At 41.8% G+C, this 22,252-nt stretch overlaps 1 protein-coding gene across 1 annotated transcript in view; it reads left to right on the top strand.

Annotated features, from left to right (window-relative positions):
* The window catches only part of vps13c (vacuolar protein sorting 13 homolog C), a 382,259-nt gene that overhangs the window by 213,442 nt on the left and 146,565 nt on the right, over window positions 1-22,252 (top strand). Inside the window, 8 exon segments of the mRNA XM_048262721.1 lie at window positions 457-595; window positions 679-809; window positions 890-1,050; window positions 4,750-5,003; window positions 17,535-17,758; window positions 18,009-18,101; window positions 20,690-21,052; window positions 21,143-21,232. Coding sequence (XP_048118678.1) covers window positions 457-595; window positions 679-809; window positions 890-1,050; window positions 4,750-5,003; window positions 17,535-17,758; window positions 18,009-18,101; window positions 20,690-21,052; window positions 21,143-21,232 — 1,455 coding nt within the window.

Raw genomic sequence — 22,252 nt, 5'->3', positions numbered from 1 at the left:
GAGGATTTAGCCTCTGTATTGACTGTATTTTCATACCATAGTGAAAAAGAAATTCATGAACTACTTCTGAAAGTTCACAGACACTCTGATTAACTTAAATAAATTGAAATTAGATATGAAAATGCTTCTGTCAGGTTTTGTATATAAGTTTTTCAGGGGTGCCAATAATTGTGAGCAACGTGTTTTTGTTAAAAATATTTATTTCTTCGTGAGATTTTCCTTTTTCTCAAAATAAATTTGCTTCCCTTCAAGGTTGGATTTTTCCTATTTGTTTTCATTGTGAGATTACAATAAATCACCAACAGATTATTTTTTATACCGGTTTTTAGTCAGCTTTAGCAGAGGTGCCAATAATTCTGGAGGGTACTGTATTTAAAGACATGAGTATTGAAATGCATGTGTTTGTGCATGCACATGGATGTATGTTCATATGTATGGTATTGTCTGTAATTACAGGTATCACTGAGTCAGGAGGATCTTAAAATGGCTCTAAGTATTCTGATGGAGAATACAGGAGAGGTCAGCTTGGGAGACATTCAAAAGACAGTTGATTACAAACGTGACCGCGCCAAAGAGCAGGATTGCACAATAAAAGGTAACAGGAAGAGACATAAACTGATGTTAAAGTAAATACAGTAATAGATATGATTGGTAATATTGTTCTTAATGTTTGCTTAGATGTGTGTGTGGATCAATCAAACAAGGGACCAGAGACTGAACAGCTGGCTGCAGAGACGATGGAGACACTTAAATTCAGCTTTAATATTAATTCTCTTGGGCTGGTGCTATTTGGCAGCCACTCTCAAAAGGTATATGTTTTATGCAAACAGTCTTTTCTTTGTTTGTGAATGTGTATGGGGATTACATTTCTATTTGTATATCCACAAAGGTATCAGAGAAAATTATGGACCAGCCTTTAGGAGAATTCACACTCCATCAAATGAGAGCTGAAGGAAGGGTGCTGTCAGATAACAGCCTTGAAATATCTACTGTTCTGAAGAGCTGCACTTTACATGACCATAGGACCACTGGTGAACGAGTCACATCTAGGTATGTATAGATATACTGATGGATGCAGAAGACTGAGGCCTTAATCAGGCACTCTTGTGTTTGTGACATGCTTTTACATTTTTGAGCAATTCACAAACTTTGAGTACCGGTGTTTCAACAGCAAGAGCAAAAAAAAATCTACAGTACAAAATCTATTGCCACATGTGCTCAGGAGTTCTTCACCAAATATACCCTCATACACATACTCCGCTGGGGCTTTTTGATGATTTAGTAAGATAGTTTTATATATTTTTTTTTCTCCAAATTGTCTCCAAATGGTCAAATATGATTTTTGGGCAGTCGAGAGATCATGTAGATGCAGCACACAAATTAAAGACTGGATTTACACGTTAGCCTGCTACTTCTGGAAATTTGCCGGTGTCACATGTAGTTATAATATAATATAATTATAATATTGGCCCATATAGGCCCACAATATGTTTATATAATATTTAATTTATATAATTTATTAAGCATGGTTTCAAGTCATTTATTGTGACTATTTTGGGGGGGGGGGAATCCAGGGCAACTAAAATGATGTCACGACCGTCCATCTAAAACTTTCAGTAAGGGTCTCCACTCACAGGTAAACCTGGCTGTATGACAGTTCATCACAGCTGTTGCTTCATTACAGTATAAGGCTACCAGGTCTGTGGTGAGGGGTCGCTGGGAGTGAGTGTAAAGGGGCTGTGATCTTGCAGCAATGAACTTCTACAAACAACAATATCATGTCTGTTTTTAAGCTCACCTATGCCGACCACAAAACGTTACTGATCTACTGGGAATTCACATTGTGTGCGCAGTAGATTGTGCAACTTCATACAATTAAATGAAAGTAGCCTTCTTGTGCAAAGCTGACAGGTCACAGGCACAATGCACAAGCTGGTACATTGTGGAAATATATAGTTTGTGATTTAGTGCCATTTAAATGTATAGGCAATTATGGCTATTTAAAAAATATGTTTGGCAGATTTTCTGTATGTCCGGTATTCTGCAATGTTACCAGAACATTTGGCCTGTAAAAAAAATATTCCGTAAACTCTACTGATTGACAGACAAACTTAACACACACAAACATTAAACATGTATACAGCAAGATCTCAACAACAACCCTCCAGCTCCCCAACCCTTTACAATTCATACATCACCATCATAGGTCTAAATAATACACACACACACACACACACACACACACACACACACACCCACACATAGATATTGCACGCAGCCCTACAACAGAAATTGCACAATTCCACAATGAGGTCCATGTTAGTCATTGCCCACTGCCCAAGCAATAAATGTTGCCAATTTCCCCACAGGCCTTGCATGTACAGTGAAAGTATTGCACATCCTCCAATAAGACTAGGAAAACACATGCACACAATGCATGAATCAGTGACAGACCCAAGTCTTCATCATACGTGAACTTTTTGTTCACCATTTGGAGTATTTCTGCTTCAATTAACTCAGACAATATCGACAGAATCACTTCTGCATCATTGCAAACAAACATGTTTTTTATCGCATTTCCTCTATTTTCTTTTCTCGCATCTTCCACTATTTTCTTGAACACTTTTTTAAATAGTAACATTGTGCAAATTATGGACCAAAATGAACCAAAGTGATTTTGGTCTTGAGTTGAAGCACTGGATGTCTACCATTTAGTGGTAGATAGTCCAATTTTCCGACTTTGACACTTAGGGCCCCCAGTGTTAACCCTCTATCTCGGTGATCTAAAATGCATAGTCACTGGCAAATAGCTTAGGGGTTTGTCCAGTCAACATTGGGGGTGGTTTTGTTATTAAACGTTATGAAATGTCAGGCGACTGGTGCAAAAAGGCGGTTCTTATGTTTCTTAATCATTCATGGGTGTGTTTTGGGCGTAACATCTTTAAATTGAATTGAAAATCTGTCATTCCCTTTAACAGCAAGCAACTTTAAACGGCGCATCTTTATTTTGATAGTCAGCGGCGCATTTGAAGGAATCTGCTTGCATGCGAGATAAATTTCAAAATTTCAATTTCAAGATATATTCCAATAAACCATGCTTTACTAAAATCTAGTATAATTGAGTACAGCCTACACGCATCTGCACTCATCTATTATTTGAACTCAAGAGAAGCGCATGGCGAAAAATCCGAGTGTAAAATAGGAATAGACGCTTTGCACTGAGTTTTAGATCACCAAGATAGAACCCTAGGGGTGTACACAGATAACCAGTTAACCATTTGAAATATGGTATACTAATATTAATATCCCTAATCGGTATAATATCCTATATCATGAAATCATGGCAAAGGTTGTGCTACCATGGTAGTATAGCATAGCATAGACGTTATGCTACCATGGTAGAAGTTCGGTTACAATGGCACTGTTTATTAAGTAAAAAAAAAGTAAGAATGTTGCAATTGGATCATTTTTGCATTTTCTTTGTCATTTTTTATGTAAGGTCTTCGAGTGTGAAGCCAACACAATGCAGAAAAATAAAAGTCCACCAAATGTACAGTCTTATGAAGGACTGAATTTGCATTGTTAAAGACACCAAAGAGCAACACAGACCAGAAGCTATCCACCAAATGCTCTTGATAATGCAGTGTTGGTAGTGCAAATAACCAAATAATAACTGTTAATAACTGTGATTACAAACATTTATATAACTATATAACTTACTTATGAGAATTAATGTAGGAACAATGCTAATGTGCAGTTATTCTAAAGTGTTACCAAAACTAGCATAATGCCCTTAATGACCTACCTTAAACCTTCTTAAGACGTGCAGTTGTTCTACCATGACTACAGGCAAATTGGGAGAGATCTAAGAGATGTTGTACTTGCCTTAGTTGATATTAGACTCCAACTTCAGGTCTTGAGAAATGGTAGTTCCCAGGAACTTTAAGGTCTCCTGAAATCCACAATCATCTCCTTAAATCCACAATCAAGTATTGAGTGTGTTCAGCTCCAGATTATTCTGACTGCACCAAAACACCATCCTGTAGACCGTGATGATGGTAATCAAGCATGCACCTTCCTTCATCAGTGTTTTGTTTGATTAGGCCCACAGTCTCCAGAAGGCTCTAAAGTAGTGTCTGGTGTCCCAGACCCACCCACCTCCACACTCATGATGGGTTCTCTACCAACAAATTGTTCGGTCATTCGTCTTGCTTATTTATGATTTAATCAGCAACAACAACAAGACAAACCCTTGTTGCGGCCATCCACAAAGACCACCACATAAAAAAATGAATATAACTCACACACACTGCAGGCACTAAGTGACATAACACAAGAAGAATCCGTATCAGTTAATCAAGCTTGTTTTTAAAAGAACAGGATTTGTGATCAATCCAAGTGTGGATTTAGATTTCTGACAGTAATAAATTAGTCACATCCAAAATATGTGTTGCATCTGTTTTTGGGTCTACACATGTAGTATGACCTGACCTGAATTTTTTAGGCATAAGGTGTGCTCAAAAAATGTTTTTTAGGATTGACAAGTCCTTTGAAAGATGCTCACTCTACTAAAGAAATCCTCAATGCTCTAATGTTCAATTTATGTGCTCAGAAAAGTTAGCATGTATCTAAAAAAGTTAAAATCTTAAGCATGTATCTAATAGCAACAAGTCTCTATCCCCCTGGCTGTATTTGTGGGCAATATAATGAATGGCAATATTGTATGTCTTTCCTCTGCTTTGTTTACAGAATGCTGGGGAGGAGAGATGAGGACAGCTCCGATGCCATGATTGATGTGACATACAGGCAGAACATAAGTGAAAGAAAGGTGGTAGTTGTTTTGCAAAACCTTTATTTGTGCGCCAGTATGGAGTTTCTTTTGGCCGTGGCAGACTTTTTCATCCAGGCTATGCCCCAAATGCCACCTACTAAAGTTGACAAGGCTAACCAGCTTCAGGTGAAACAGGTGTCAGATGCCACGTTTGCTGCACATAACCACTCAGGTAATGCAATGTGATCAAATGTATGTATTTACGCACACACATCCACACGCACACATCCACATGCTCGTGCACACACACACACACACACACACACACACACACAAGAGTAGGAGATGGAGACAAATTGACAAGCGTGATTTATTTTTGTGGAGAGAATGTTGTGGCGAGAATGCATTCGTCAGTCAACATCAGTTTGTCAGTCAGATTTTTGCATGCATTTGCGCAAGCTTTGGCTCTCTCTGCGTAATTAAGGATCCAGGCTCTGCAGTAGCCGACCATACGCATACACACACACAGACACACACACACACAACCAGCTTGGTTACGGATTCGTACCGCGCACAAAAACAAAACACATGTTGAGAGAAAACAGACAAAGAGAAGACACACATGCATAAACTAGTAAAACAGACAAAGAGAAGACACACAACAAGCAACAAGTAAAAGTCTCACACACAGGGGCTTGAGCAAATAATGACACACACACAAACTTGGTTGAACAAAGATTCCACACGCACAAACACAAACAAATACGTGTCTCACGCACTCAGATAGCCTCTACAGCCGCTTGTGCTTTCGAGGTGTATTTAATGATACCGGTACCCGCCAACAGAAGCAATAATAATTATAATTAATAGTCAGATATAGTAGTAATGAAAATAGTTACAATTAACAACTGTGCTGCGCGCACTCCTCTACCTTATGGTAGAAGAAATTATGGCCAATATTGCTCACTTCACGCTTGCACGATTGTTCCCACTTCGGAACTAGGATCCTAAGGCCCAACCCCCCCCCCCACCCCCCACGGAGAACCACGCGTTTATTTCAGGCGCCAGGCGTCTTGTTCCCAGACCAAACTCAGCCACCTAGTTTGCTTCTAGGTATCTCGTTCTACTTCGAACTCAACCACATACATATGCTTCCAGGCGTTTCGTTCGTCAAACTCAGCCTCTTATCACTGGCTAATGTTAACAACTCTTTCACGTCGAGTTTAGCCAAACTATTTACTCTTATCACTGGCTAACGTTAACAACTCCTTCACGTCGAGTTTAGCCAAACTATTTACCAGGCATCAATTTGAAGAACACAGTATCATATACCAACTCCAATGTCTTACTTTAAAGGTGCCATGTGTAAGAATTGAGGTAAAAATATCCAAAAAATGAGCTACACGCATCAAAAGAATGAGAAGAAATAAGGGCAATGATGTCATTAAAAAAAAATGACAAGGTATAGTGCTGCAGAGATATCAACCTGAATTAGCATGCTAAATTACTAGCCACAGCCCGACAGGTGTCATAATACCAGTTTCGGCCATGGGAGGCGGTATGCGGGCAACATAACTGCCAGCCAAACTGCAATACACGTTTCTCGGTTGTTACTCTAGGGTAGACCAACTCACTTTCTGGAGGTATACTACTGCCCCCATCTATTATGGAATGTGGAGTATGAATTGATTTTTTGGCGGACATTACATGGTGTAACAATTCAACCCTAAATTTTATATATGAGATGAACGCTTCTAAAATCAGAAAGAAATAATTCGGACACCAGTCATTTGAGTTTAAGTTTAGTTGCCGTTTAGTGAGGCTTCACGGTCACGTTATGCTTAACTCGCTTAACTGATCAATTTCATACATGCAACAAATCCCATACAATTAACAAAATAACCCCTACCCCAAACAGAAATATATAATTCAGTCCAAGCATGTACAGATAAACTTGATCACTTTGTTCTACCCAGCCCCAACCCCAAAGTCATATAAAGCGCTACCGCAATTCCAGGTGCGCACAATGTCCGCACAACAGGCGCACAACAGAGAAGAAAAAGGAGTCGCTCCTCGAAATGGAAAAAATGCAATAATCCAATAGCCCCGTAATAAAAAATCCACGAAAATAAACTGTAGGCCTACAGCGTAGGAAAAAATAAACACCGCGGGCTCACCACACCGAAGGCCTGAATGTTCGAAATGTCCCGCTGCTTCCTCGTTTCTCCCCAGACAATAGCCATTCCAGCGGGAGAAGCGTTAATCCTTTTTTTTTTGCACGAAATGTGCCGAGAATAACCTGTATGCAGCGTCTATTTCAATCTCTTATTTATAATCTCTGGTAAACGTTTACTCTCCCAAAAACACACCTCCCGTCTGGCCTCCCAGCTACCCTTTTAAAACCTCCCTCCCCCCAGGAATAGGCCAGGTGCACATCTCACGTGACCTCATTACCTACAGGTACCAGGTAGCCAAAACAAAATACATTTTCATCTCAAACAAATATTTCATTACAGTTCAGTTATTTCTGTGTAATATTCATACAACTAGAAGGCTCTTACCAACATCATATTCAGGCAGGAAATTAAATAAACATTCCAGTTATTATCCTATCTTATACATTATTCAATTCATAGGACAATAAACATACGTACAGGTTACAATGGCGCCTTTAAACGGTGGAAAACGTCATTCGACGCCCAACTGTTAATATTACGATTTCAGTTCAACATTTTTGTAGGCTACTTCAAACTATGATCTTTCAAAAACCAACACACTTAAACCCACTTCCTACTAACGTCGAAATGGGCACAACACATAGTTACACAACAAACAAACAGATTTGCTGTCTAAGAACAAACCAAGGCCTTATCTGGATTATCAAAGCAATTAGAAATGTAACCCAGCTTTCTTACCACACATTAGCCGTTCTGTTCCACTGGGGTTCGGGAGTCCCGTTGTCTTGAACACGAGAGGAGATTGGAGCCGTCTCAAGTCGGGTGCCTGATGCAAAACTGTTTCGTTGTGTCGTTGGCCTTCTCCCGGATTGCAGAAATTCGACTCTCTTCATACCGCGGTTATGCGAAGAGCCTTGAAACGACGTCCTTACTCCAATTTCACGTCCAGAGATTTGGGACCCTGCTCACAGTGCCATAATGTGGTGAGAATTAAAAATGATGTGGGAGCAAAACCAAACTGAGATGTGTTAAGAAAGGGAGACGCTCCCAGGTTTATTACAAGCCAGCTCGGAGGAGAACATGAACAAAGTTGCCTCTGTCCAAGTCACCTCACGACTGTCCTATGTCACAGCCTTATATTCTGATAGTAGGCTCTTTGTCTGCTCCAGTGAAAAAGTTCAGATACGCCCCAGACATATGCGTGTTTAATTAGCGCCGACCACCTATGGTGAAGTCTGGCATAAGACAAAAGCTGGGCCGTTGTACATGACAAAAGACTTGATTTGCAAATGGTCGAGGCGTGTCTTCACCAGGCACAATCATCAGTTAATGCAAATATGAGGCAGACAGACTGATGAAGTTAATCACATTCGTTTACAGTATGTTCTTGCAAATAATTTTTACTACAATGTCCAGCTATGTGGTACATCTACACAGACAGACAGACAGACAGACAGACAGACAGACAGATAGAAAGATAGATAGATAGATACTTTACAGGAATTACTTTGTTACAGCAGCTATACAGCAGATTACCAGAACACACGTAATGCATCCAACACATGTTAAGCCTTCGCCCACTGCATCCGAGCACATCAACACACACACACACACTACATCCAACACACACTGCATTAAACATTCCATGACCATACCAACTGACATTGACACAGATGCAAAGTAGCAATAGTTTGCTGTAATGTCACTAGATAGATAGATAGATAGATAGATAGATAGATAGATAGATAGATACTTTATTGATCCCCAGGGGAAATTCAAGGTCTCAGTAGCATACAGACAACACACATACATTCGCTAACAGCAGAAAAAGTCATTAAAAGTATAAAATATAAAAAACACAACTAAGCAATAAGGACAGTAGAAGATAAAGAATATACTAAATATACTAAAATATAAATTATACTAACTAACACTTAATCTAAATCAATTCTAAAAATAGTATCCACATAGTGGGTGATTAATCAATCAAGAGGCGCTTGCAATGACTGAGGCAGGGACTGAGCCTGTGATTCTCTGTGCATAGTAAGGTAAGGTAAGGTGCTCTGTGTGAGTGAGTGTCATGGTGATGGTGCAAATGAGTAAGTTCAACAGTGCAACAGTGCAAGAATAAAGTCTATATCTATATATGTAACTATATTAAGAAAAGGTATAAGGGTGGCCACAGTTCGGCTGTGGCATAGAGGGAGGGGTTATGCATATGTGCTAATATAGCACGCAAACAGTGAGGCAGAAAGACCGTGGTAAAAAGTGGCTAGTGGACAGACAGTATCCAAACATGGAGGGGAGGGGGGGGGGGGTGTTGAAGAGGCAGGCAGACTATGCAGAGAAGTCTATCTCTCCTTTTCCCTTAAGTGAAGCATTGAACAGTTCAATGGCCCTTGGGACAAATGACTTCCTCAGTCTGTCTGTTGTGCAAGGCAGTGAGCAAAGTCTCCAGCTGATCACCACCATCTCCTTGGTCTTTGAAGTGTTGAGTTGAAGATGATTTGAGTTTGCACCATTGCACAAAGTCCTCCACCAGGCTCCTGTACTCCTCCTCCTGCCCGTTCCTGATACACCCCACAATTGCAGTATCGTCAGAAAACTTCTGCATGTGGCATGACTCGTAGTCGTGTTGTAGCAGAAGTCAGATGTGTACAGGGTGAACAGGACTGGAGAGAGCACAGTTCCCTGTGGCGCTCCGGTGCTGCTGATCACAGTTTCAGAGAGACAGTTCTTCAGTCTGACGAACTGTGGTCGCTCAGTCAGGTAATCTGTAATCCAGGTTACCAGGTGAGCGTCCACACCCATCTGCAAGAGCTTGTCTCCCAGTCTGAGGGGTTGGATGGTGTTGAAAGCACTTGAGAAATCAAAGAACATTATTCTCACAGCACTTTTCCCCTTGTCTAGGTGAGAATGTGTCCTGTGTAGAAGATAAGTGATGGCATCGTCCACGCCCACTTTCTCCTGGTATGCAAACTGTAGCGGGTCTAGTGCATGGCGTACCTGGGGTCTGAGCATATCTAAGACCAGTCGCTCCATTGTCTTCATCACATGTGATGTAAGAGCGACGGTTCTGTAGTCATTAAGCTCACTAGGGTGTGACTTCTTGATGTCTTCCACAGGGTTGGAACTTGTCCAAGGCGTAGACTCAAATTGAAGATGTGCTTCAGTGGCTCCCCCAGTTCAGCAGCACAGGCCTTGAGTAGCCTTCAACACAGGCCCCGCTGCCTTATTGGTGTGCAGTTTCTTTAGTTGAGCTCTCACTTGATCTGTTGTGATGATGGGGGGTGTAAGGGGAGGGGAGGGGGAGGGGTGCATCTGGGATCTGTGTGTCTGATGGCTGTTGACTGAGGTCATTGTCACCTCATTGTTCGTTATCGCCATGTGGGGGAGGGGTGCAATAAGCTTGACTTTAAGTTCTCCTTGCACGCGCCTCAGCTCCGCCATGTCCCCCTCTCTGAACGGCATCTTTTTCCTATTAAGAAGGGTCTTGACATTGCTGGTTATCCAAGGCTTGTTGTTGGGAAAGCAGTGTACAGTTCTGGTGGGAACAACAATGTCCTTACAGAAGTTGAGGTAGTCAGAGGAGGTCACACAGTGCACAACTAAGTCCTCTCCATTCTGTAACACACTCCAGTCAGTGCACTCGAAGCAGTCGCTCAGTGCCTCATCCGCTTACGGGTGTCCACTTTCTGAAGGTGCGTGTGGCAACTGCTAGCCTCTGTACTTTGGGCTTGTACATTGGCTGGAGATGAATGAGGTTGTGGTCTGACTTTCCCAGTGGGGGAAGGGGGTTTGCACTGTATGCATCCCTCACGTTTGCATACATGAGGTCTATTGTCCTGTTTTTCCTTTCCGCAGTCAACAAACTGGTAGAAATTTGTGAGTGTGGAATCCAGTGTTATGTGATTGAAGTCGCCAGAGATCACAAAAAAGGCATCAGTGTGTTGGGTTTGAAGCCTTGCGATTGTGGAGTGGATGACATCACACGCTGTATCCGGGAGAGCTCGAGGTGGAACGTAAACATAGACAGCAATTGCGTGCGAGAACTCCCTCGGCATGTAGTATGGACGGAGACTAACGCTAATAACTCCACATCCTTGCAGCATACAGTTTCCTTCACTGTAACATGTCTGGGGTTGCACCATCTATTGTTTATGTACAGCACCAGTCCACCTCCCTTCTTTTTGCCAGAAAGTTTACAGTCTCTGTCCAAACAAGCTTCACTGAAGCCAGGCAGCTCAATGTTAGAAGTGGGGATATGGCTTGTACGTCTCTGTAAACCATAACAAACTACATTCCCTGTACAACTTCTGGTTTCTTACCAGGGCATCCAGTTCGTCAGTCTTGTTAGCCAGTGAGTTCACGTTTCCCATCACAATCGATGGAACTGAGGACTTGTATCAGAATTGCAGAAGTGTTAAATACACAACAACACACGCACCCTGAAGCTGCGCTTATTGTGGCCGGTGATTTCAATCAAGTACATCTGAACTGGTCCATGCCTGAATTTATTCAACATATTCACTTCCCTACACATGGTGACAACACACTAGATCACTGCTACACACAGTTCAAGAACAGTTACAAAGCTAAGTCTCTACCAGCTTTCGGAAAATCAGATCATGCCGCTGTTTTCCTACTGCCTATGTACAAACAGAGAAGTCAGACGGACCCCCCAGTGACGAAGGAGGTCAAGCGCTGGACTGACCAATCGGAAGCCAGGCTACAGGACGCCCTTAGCAACGTTGACTGGGCGATGTTCAAGACGAACTCAGCTGACATAAATGAGTTTACGGAAGTATCATTGAGTTACATCAATAAGCTAACTGATTCCATCATCCCAACTGTAAAGATCCGAAGCTTCCCTAACCAGAAGCCATGGGTGGATAGAGAAGTGAGAACGGCATTAAAGACACGCAGCATGACTTATAATGCTGTGCTTATTTCAGGGGATATGACGGATTACAAAGCAGCATCTTATAGTTTACGTAGAGCTATTAAAGATGCTAAGTGGCGCTATAGAGACAAAGTTGAAGCTGATTTCTTGGAGGGTGATCCAGCACGAGTGTGGAAAGGACTCCGAACCATCACTGGCTTTGAAAGAAAGTCCCCTCCTATGATGAATGTGAGTAAAGCCCTCCCTGATGAACTTAATGCTTTTTATGCTCGCTTTGACATGAAAAACACAGACTATCTTGCACTAGCTGCAGCATGTGAAGCAAATGAGGATGCACCTTTCTGTGTCTCTGAGGTCGATGTGAGCAATGCCTTTAGGAGGGTTAATTGTAGAAAAGCTGCTGGACCGGATGGAATTTCTAACAGGGTTTTGAAATCCTGCGCTGCTCAGCTATCTCCTGTGTTCACTTATATCTTTAACACATCATTGGCTCAAGAGATAGTTCCTACTTGCCTCAAGCAGTCTGTTATTGTTCCAGTACCGAATAACAAAAGTCCATCATGTCTGAATGACTACCGCCCAGTAGCCCTGACATCTACAGTGATGAAGTTTTTTTAGAAGCTTGTGAAAAACATTATCTGCTCATCCCTCCCTGGCTCCTTCGACCCCCTCCAATTTGCTTACAGAGCCAACAGGTCTACAGAGGATGCCATCTCAAACCTCATGCACACCACCTCAACTCACCTGGAGGAGGGGAATGGGAATTATGTGAGGATGCTGTTCATTGACTTTAGTTCAGCATTCAACACGATAGTACCTCTCACCTTGGTCACAAAGATGAAGGCCTTAGGACCACCCTGTGTCACTGGATATTTAACTTCCTCACCAACCGTTCACAAGTGGTTAGAGTGGGGGGTCTGACATCTGACTCATTAACCATCAGCACTGGTGCTCCCCAAGGCTGTGTTTTGAGTCCACTGCTGTACAACATCTACACACATGACTGCAAAGCCAACAGTAGTCATACCTCCATCATCAAGTTTGCAGATGACACAGTGATCTTGGGCCTGATTAGTAACAACAATGAACAGCTCTACTTGGATCAGGTTGATGAGGTGGCACAGTGGTGTCAATCTAACAGCTTGACACTGGATATCAATAAAACCAAGGAAATGGTAGTGGATTACAGAAGGAAGCAGCAGAACTACAGTTACACCCCACTAATGATCAGCGGGCAACCTGTAGAGAGAGTCACAAGTTTTAAATACCTTGGTGTCCACATTACTGAAGACTTAACTTGGACTGTTAACACTCAATATGTTCTAAAGAAGTCCAGACAACGACTCTACTTCCTTCGTCAGCTAAGAAAATTCAAAGTTTCTACATCCATCATGAAGGCCTTCTACACTTCAGCGGTTGAGAGTGTTCTAACTGATAGCATCATCACCTGGTATGGGAACTCCACAGTTAGAGATTGTAGTACTCTGCAGAGAGTAGTGCGCTCAGCTGAATGTACTATAAGAACTCAACTCCCTGCTCTACAAGATATCTATTCCAGAAGAGTACATCTAAGAGCCCAAAAGATTCTGAAGGACTCTTCTCATCCTAACAATGGATTATTCCTACCGCTGAAATCAAGAAGACGCCTATGTAGTCACAAAGCCAGAACTGAGAGACTCAGGAGAAGTTTTTATCCCCAGGCCATCCGAACTCTGAACTCACACTATACTTACTGACTTGGCACACATTCACTCCTCAGCACTCTCAAACATTTCCCAACTCTGAATTCACACTATACTGAATTTGCACTCATGACCCCCCCACCCACACACCTACATGACTTTTAGCACTTTTACATCCCTCTCCCTATGCTACAGACCTTTTATTTATTTTCTTATTTCATCGCACACACACACACACACACACACACACACATCTGACTTTCTCCAACTTTTGCACATCTCCATAGAACTTTTTATTTATTATTTTTGATTTCTCCTCCATCTATCTACCCATGTCCTTGATTGCCTAGCCTTTCTGCCCCCCAGGTTTCTTCCTTGGTAAGGGAGTTTTTCCTTGCCCCTGTTGCTCTTGGGTGCTCCTTGTTGGTGCCCCCCCCAATCCCAATCCTCCCCCACCTTTCTTATGCAGCCCTTGCCACTTAATCTACTAAACCCCTCTTCTACCCCCCCCCCCCCATAAATGCACAAATAGGCTGACACCAGACATAATTTCACTGCATTTATTACTTCCAGTAACTATATGCATGTGACAATAAACTTCCTTGTATCCTTGTATCTCCACTTCTTCTCCCGACACCTCATCTTTACTTTTACTCCCCCTCTGCAACCCCGAAAGCACCACAGTTCCTCTGGGATGTTGTCGCGAACACAGCCAGCATTCCGTCACAGTGCGATCAGCTGATTCCTTGTGTACAAAAGTTTGCTGCCGCTGGAGCGTTGCCACATGTCCGTATCCATAGGATAGAATAAAAACACTCCTCAAAGTGTTTTTACAATGTTTTGCACATTAAACAGTCTGATAACAGCTGGTAGGAAAGACTCCTTGCAGTGTTCAGTCCTACAACTTGGTAAGATTAACCTGCGACTGAAGGTGCTCTGCTGGAACACCCCCAGGGCATGTCCTGAATTGAGTGCAGTTTTTAGAGTATTCTCCCCTCTGCCACCTGCTGTATTGTGTCCTATTTATAGGAATGGAACCAGCCGTCTTGATTAGCTTATTAATTCTGTTCTTGTCTGCTGATAGAGCACCCTCTCCCCAGCACACCACTCCATAGATAGAAATGAGCACTGGCCACTGTGGTTTGATTAAAAATTGCGCAGAAGAGGCTTGCTGATTATAAAAGAATGCAGCCTTCTTAAAAGGTTTGTCCTTTTTTGTACAGCACCTCCATGTGGAAGGAACAGTCCAGCTTGTTGTCCAGCTTGCTGTCCAGCTGTACCCATAGGTATCTACAGTATAGCTGGGGACCATTTCCATTTCTTTCCCTTGGATGGTAACTGTAGCTGGATCAGGACGTTTCTTCCTAAAATCCACGTTGAGCTATAGATGGTTGTTGTTGCCCCTGTATTTCCGCTCACACTCTCCCTGAATACACCCAACAACTGCTGTATCATCTGAAAACTTCTGAAGAAAGCAGCTATTGGAGATTTATTGGAAGCCAGTTGTATACACTGTAAACATGAAAAGGGGACAGAACGGTTTCTTGGGGGGCCCTGGTGCTGCTGAAGACCTTTCCAGAGACACAGTTTGGGAGTCTCACATACTATGGTCTACCAGTTAGGTAGTCCATGACCCAGGACACCAGTGCTGTCTCCACCTCATCTGACCAAGCAGCCCAGGCTGGATTGTGTTAAAGGCGCTCAAGGAGTCAAAGAACATGATTCTGACCGAGGCATCTGCGGTGTCTAGGTGTGCATGGATCCTCTGTAGCATGTAGATAAGAGCATCATCCATGCCGATGTAAGGCTGATATTCAAACTTTAAGAGATCCATGTGGGCACTCACCCTGGGCTTAGGGCTGGGTGATATACCGAATATACTCGATATATCGCAGTTTGCTGTACGTGAGATACATTAAAGTGTTATATCGCAAATATTGAGTAGTTCACCGTCATCATTTTCTTAAGCGGCAACACTTACTTTGCTGTTTCGTGTCCCATTTCTCTTAACCTCTCACTCTCAGTAACAACGTGAACAACGCACATCACACACTCACCAACCAATCCTGAACAATCTATTCAGATGAGGGTGTGACGTCTGGTTGTAGACGAGAAGTAAACTCTCAGTTCAACAGCGGCGGTAGCATTTCTATCTATGGGTAGCATAGGCTAGTGTTGTTCAACAATGAGCTAGGTTAATAGATGGAAGCAGTTCTGATTTGGTTACACAAAATGAAAAACAAAACAAAATAGCAAGGGATTTTAAAATTAAACTTACAACGATATCTGTGCATTAGGCAGAAGGACTACTGTCTATGTCTACAGTATGTGCACGTCTGACTGTTTCAAAACAACAGCGCAAATGTGCACATCTCACTTTCCACACATGCTTTTCACGTGCTAAATGTCTATGCTACCCTCCAGATTTATTTAAATTAAACTTATGAGATCTGCGCATTGAGGTAGATTAGACTACTGTCTATGAGTGCATCTGACTGCAACCGTGTCTTATTTATCAACCAACAACCGAACAACTAATTAAGGAAGCACGCACCACACCGTACCTTACCTTCTGTCTGATGTAAGCCATCAGCATTCATATGGAGACATATCAGTGACAGATTGAAACAAACTACATTAGAAAGTTAACTAAAGCCATGAAGCCATGCAGAAAGAGAAGCAGTTTGTCCTGAAGAGTGGATAGGCAGAGGGGCCTTTCAAAGAAGGCAGGGGAAGAAGAGAGAATGATCAGTACAGTAGATTTATACCCATCCTTTACATTAGCATACAGGGGATCAAGTGTCCGCTTTTGTTGTGCAGCCGACAAACTGTTTAATTGTGGGAAGTACATTGGAGAGAGATTCATGATTAAATCTCTGGAGAGGAGAAAGAAAGAGAATATATTTATTTTATTTTCAATTTTATTTATTTATTTTCAAGTGGCTAATTGATGTTTCATATCAACTAATGCTTAAAGGTGCCCTGCCACACGTATTTCATTAGTATGTGGTAATATCTGAAGTTCTACCATGGACTCTGTAACATTTTTTGTGGAAAAAATGCCTTGGTTACCTTGTTTCAAGCCATTCTAGGGTGGTATAGAAAGAATGCAGGAAGAGACTCGGCTCGATTTGCGCCAGTTCTCATTAATATACAACGAGCTAAGCTGCTTGACATGACAGCTGTTATCAACAAATTTTAGCTTCATGGCATGAACTTAGCTTGGCGGCGAGTGCTAGCATTGTCCAAATGGACGTAAAACCTGCTAGGCTAGCGAGTGCAAACCTGTAATAACATAGCACTTCCTTGAGTTGACAATAGCGTTTTACTTACAACCTAGGCACTGGTCGTAGACTGCCACAATGGTAATGGTTCAGGCTTCAACAGCAACCTTTTTGCGAAGCCTCTGCTGAACTTGCTGAACTTGCCAAAGTTGATGAAGTCACTGTCTTCAAAATGTGATGAACAGAGAACTAATTTCGAATTATAGTATTGTGGCATTGTTCCAAAACATAAACTGAAGCCATTTGATCCTCAACTCTGGGTTCTTAGGCAACATGCATTGTTGAAGTTCCATTCGTGCATAGCGCACAAGCCCGTTGACGGATTAAGTGGGCGCAGTCTCAACTGGGCGAGCTCACGAATAGTAATGAGCTCAGTCAATCCCACGTCAGACTGACCAGCTTTTGACCTGATTTCTCCGCTTATTTCTTTTCAGTGGCTAGAGCTGACAGAGGAGGTAGCAGTTCATTTTCACATTCATGACATAACCCAAACATATATGGACCTAACATATTTAAAAAAAATACAAGTAAAATGGTTTTGTGTGGCAGGGCACCTTTAACAAGTCCCTGTGTAAAATGTGGTGCTTGTATCACAAAGTGATTTCATCAACATTTGCACTACCTCACTAAAAGGTCTTATATGTTTTCAGTCTTGTATTTCAGGTGTCTACGCAAATGTTTTGAGTTGTATGTTAATAGTTTTGTGCTTGTGCCCAGTGTGGATGCAGAGGACCTACGTACATGCAGTTGTTGTGAACCCCGAAGTCGTGTTTGTGGCAAATCAAACATGTGCTCAAGCACCATCTTTGGTGGCATCATTCCAGTGTGACTGCCACTTCAAGTCAGACGGGACTTTTTTTAGTTTATCATCCAATATCAGGGACCTGCAACTTCTTGCTTGTCCTTTCATACGCAAGCAAGAAGACAAGGCTGTCTCAACGGTAGGGCCAGACAAATACAGTACATGACATTACTGTACCAAAATTAGAGTACCATCCTGGCTGTATAGTGTTTTCAGAAGGCAAGGAATATACACAAATAGTTAATATGGTTCCTCAATGTACAAAATCTCATTCAGCATTGCATTAAAAAATATGCATTCTTAAATTAAGATGCAGTGTGATGTAAACAGACTGTGTTTTCTATATAGTACTTGCTTGCAAGTCTTGCTGACAATATACATATCTTCAGGTGCTGCATCCATGTTCAGTCAAGCTGGAAGGCAGAATGGAGCCAAACGGTCCTCTGCATGTCTTGGTGGATATAGAGGAAGTAATCATCAAGGTAAAATCTGAAATCTGTATCCTTGTACTCTCAAAAACTTGATCCACTCTTCCACTCTTGTTTGTGAAGTCTGATCGGATGTGTTTTCATAAAGGGTGTGTTTAGGCCAGTGGCTCCTCATCATGATTGTCTTCCATTGAAAACAACGGAGTTTATGGATGGTATGCTGGATATTTTACGGTAAAATATTAAAACGGGAAGACAGCGGGAAAAAAAGTTAAAATATGTGACAAACCCGTTAAAAACGGGAGGGTTGACAGGCATATGCACTAAGTTTCTTTCAGATGGGGGGCCTTTCTGCTCCACTCATGACTAGTGAGGCTTCAATGATTACAGTATCACTACTAAAGGGACGAGTCTCAGTGATAGGTGCGCTATCCGTCTGGTAGTGAAAGCCTAGTATTTTGTCAAGCTTGTTTGCGCGCTAATAATCAAGATAAACAAATGCCCAATATATTCCAAAGAAGAAAAAAACGGTAACACTTTACTTGACGGGTGAGTTCATAACACATTCATAGCAGCTGTCATAAACTGCACATAAAGCATTCATGACTGTTTCATGAGACATGACTCAACATTCATAACAAACCTTTCATGAATGTGGAAGACAGAATGACGACAACTTGTCAGAATAAAAAGTCCAACAAGTCGCAGCATTTGCCGTTTTTCTCTTCAGCCTTTGTAAATATTTCATGAATATCTTATGAAGTCTACATCGAATGTCACTTTACTATACAAGTTGTGAAGTATTCGTAATCACTGAGTTTAACACTGAGAGGTAGTCTAAACTAGCCTACATTCAGCTGACCCTTATTTGTTAACCTGCAATGGTTGGACAATGGACATTCCGAGTAGCAAATGATAAAACAAATATTTTTTTATGAAACAAAATTTTTTTGCTTGACCATGTTCTGTCTTTTTGGCACTGGAGTAGCCCATTGACTCAGATGTGACGTGATCAGGTAAGAGGTTTGGAACAAAAACGGCAATGCTGCTTTGCGATTGTTGGACTTTTATTTTGACAAGTTGTCGTCGTTCTGTCTTCCACATTCATGAAAGGTTTGGTATGAATGTTGAGCTATGTCTCATGAAACAGTCATGAATGCTTTATGTGCAGTTTATGACAGCTGCTATGAATGTGTTATGAACTCACCCGTCAAGTAAAGTGTTACCAAAAAAACTAATTTAACACATATCAGTGGGCAGCTCAACATATTTAGCCTAGGTCCACTTTCAGAATCGTTGCAAATGGCAACATGGCTTTGATAAAGATTTGCACTACGTGAGCACCTTTTATTTATGAAACCGTTTAAACTTCATGTTTTTATCAGCGACACATGGAACATGTCAGCTGAAATAACTTGTGAACAAGCAAGAACTTTCCAAGGCATCAGTAGGCTATTATACCAAGGTAAATTCATAAATGCAGCCATTTTCATTTTCGCAAAGTATTTCAAAAAGACCAGCTGCTGGGGAACATGAATTTGTGAGTGACACTAAGCTCACTTTCAGCAAGTCTTTCATTTACCCGCTAAGGGTAGAAGTAGAGTATCCTAACAGCGTGCAACTCTGTGGTGTTTTACCTCAAGTCTACTTGAGGTAAAACACTTTAGTGTAGCATAGGCTGTGTGTTTATGAGCGTACATTTTAATTTTTGAAGCCCTGAATCCTTCATTAATTGTATTGCTTCTGTCAGTGCTCCACAATAACAAATCGTACTGGCGTATTCTGATGTGAAAATGTGTACCCGATATGCAAAATGCATACAGATTGGCAGTGTCACATAGCCTGACGAGCCAGACCCACATCAAGATGTAGGGTCTGGGGACTCACCATTCGCAGTGCTCAGTCCGAGGGGCGGGATAAACGGTTGTCTTTCAAATTCCCTCTGCACAATAGAATAGCGCTACAATTCATGAGTCCCATGCGTTTTTCCCTAGTTTTTCAAATTTTTGCCAACTTAAAAAAAGCTTAACTCATGTTGCGCTGTTCGCCAGCAGCAGCATCCATCTTCTTTGTTTTCAAGTAGCAGGGAATTCACGGCGAACCATCGCAACTCTGCCATCATTATGTTAAGCCCGCCTACCGACTCTATTCACGATGTGATTGGCCTGATCGAAGTTGAATTTTTCCAGCTTGCAAGCCAACGGAGAGTTGCTAGACTACCCTGGCTGCAAATTACATCTGCTGCCACTAGGGTGTGTCTAGATTTCTAGGCTAAGTGTCACAGATATACTGTACAAAACAAATGCAACAGTAATGCACCACACACCCACTCATTATGTTTGAACAGCACAAAATACTGAAACATTGAGTTGAGTGAGTGAGTGAGAGACAGAGAGAGAATGACGAGAAACGGATATTAAGGGTGCCCTCTACTAACTAGCCCCATGGGTGACACATGAAAATATCAGATTTTTGAATGGGTTTCAGATTTTTGGAGTCCACTGTTTAATGGTCCATAATTATCATCTGGTATAATTATCATTATCATAATGATCATCTGGTGCTTTCTGTTTGTTTCCCTGAGTTGGTATTTCTTCTTTTTACCTTCCTGTTTCTTTTCATTGTTTTCCTTGAATTTCCAGATCTCTCCAGTTATTATAAACACAGTTTTGACAATATCTACAGCCATGACTCTAAAGGCACCAGCTAAGCAATGTGAGGTATGTCCATCTGACTGGAGCAAACTGTTGAGTGTCATGGATATCAATAGCTGCAACTACTGGTTCCTGGGAGTAGATCCTGCACAGGAAATGACTGAGAATTTCATCGTTGCTAAGGAGCATGTAGACGAGAACTTCAAGTTTCAGGTGAAAGTTGTCCAGTTGATTTTGGAGTCTGGGCTAGGTCATCGCACTGTCCCACTGTTATTGGCAGAGTCCTCTCTCACCATGGATGCACACAATTGGACTTCACAGCTGCAGCTCAATGCCGACATGACTCTAGAGGTGAGAATCTAATAGTGGCAGTACGCACACTGCTAACCTCTGCTTTTTCCTTTCAAAAAAACATTATTGTGAGGTATTTTTGTGTTACAGGTTAATTACTTCAATGAAATGAATGCTGTCTGGGAACCACTGATAGAACGAGTGGATGATGGGCAACACCGATGGAAGCTCAGCTTGGAGGTAAACATTTACTGTGCTTTAGCTCCAGATTAGTAGGGTTTGTGCATTATTTAAAATGGTCATTGCTACAACGGAGAGCTTAACTGCCAGCTACCAATTTTGACATTTTGACAAATTCAATTGACCGTCTGACTACGTCCATGATGAACATTTATTTATTTATTTTTGTTCTGTTACAATCATTCAACATTTTCAATATGTCGAGTTTAATTCCTGGTAGCACACGTGGGCTCTAATTTGTATGACAGGAAAGTTTGCAAGCATGTGTGCGGAAATGCATCCAGCCCCAGCTCCAGTGGGTTGTCGTTGTGAATTGAACCACAGCTCGCAATGGGTAGTTTCCCTCAATGCAAATTAGGCCGATCTTTGCAGCACTGAAACATTCTCAAATGTTCGCCACAATCTGGGGGTGTAAGCGCCACTCTGACTGATGTGGGTGGCTTCTGGATGGCAGGCCCGCACCACTGTTCTGTGCACTAGGCACTAGTGTTGTCACGATACCAAAATTATGACTTTGATACGATACCTGCCATAAATATCTGGATGCTCGATACCGAAAAGATACCACGGTGAAATCCTAAAATATCGGGAAAAGACAGGACGCAGACCTCCTCCAAGAGTATTGAGTCATTTACATTACATTACATTACATTACATTACATTTGGCTGACGCTTTTTAACCAAAGCGACTAACAACATGGTAAACAGTAAGTTTTAGAACAATTCTCACAATTTTAGGACAGTTTAAAAAAACATTAGAGTACAGTAAGAATAAGTCGTCGGTGAGTGCTGTTTTTAGCAGTTACTTGTCAGTTTAAAACGGCTGGTGAGTGCTAGGATCAGTAAGACTTGTTGTAAGTGTTGCTATGAGAGTAGATGTTCTCTAAAGAGCTGGGTCTTCAGGAGTTTTTGAAAGTGGAAAAGGATGTCCCTGCCCTTGTAGGAACTGGCAGTGTGTTCCACCAACGAGGAACAACAGATGAGAAAAAAGTTTGGATTGGCTTGAGCGTGCGGGTGGTA

This window comes from Alosa alosa, chromosome 14 (genome assembly GCF_017589495.1).
Source record: "Alosa alosa isolate M-15738 ecotype Scorff River chromosome 14, AALO_Geno_1.1, whole genome shotgun sequence".
Classification (NCBI taxonomy): Eukaryota; Metazoa; Chordata; class Actinopteri; order Clupeiformes; family Clupeidae; genus Alosa; species Alosa alosa.
Note: the sequence above shows the minus strand (reverse complement) of the source record. Positions and strands in the feature narration are given on the sequence as shown.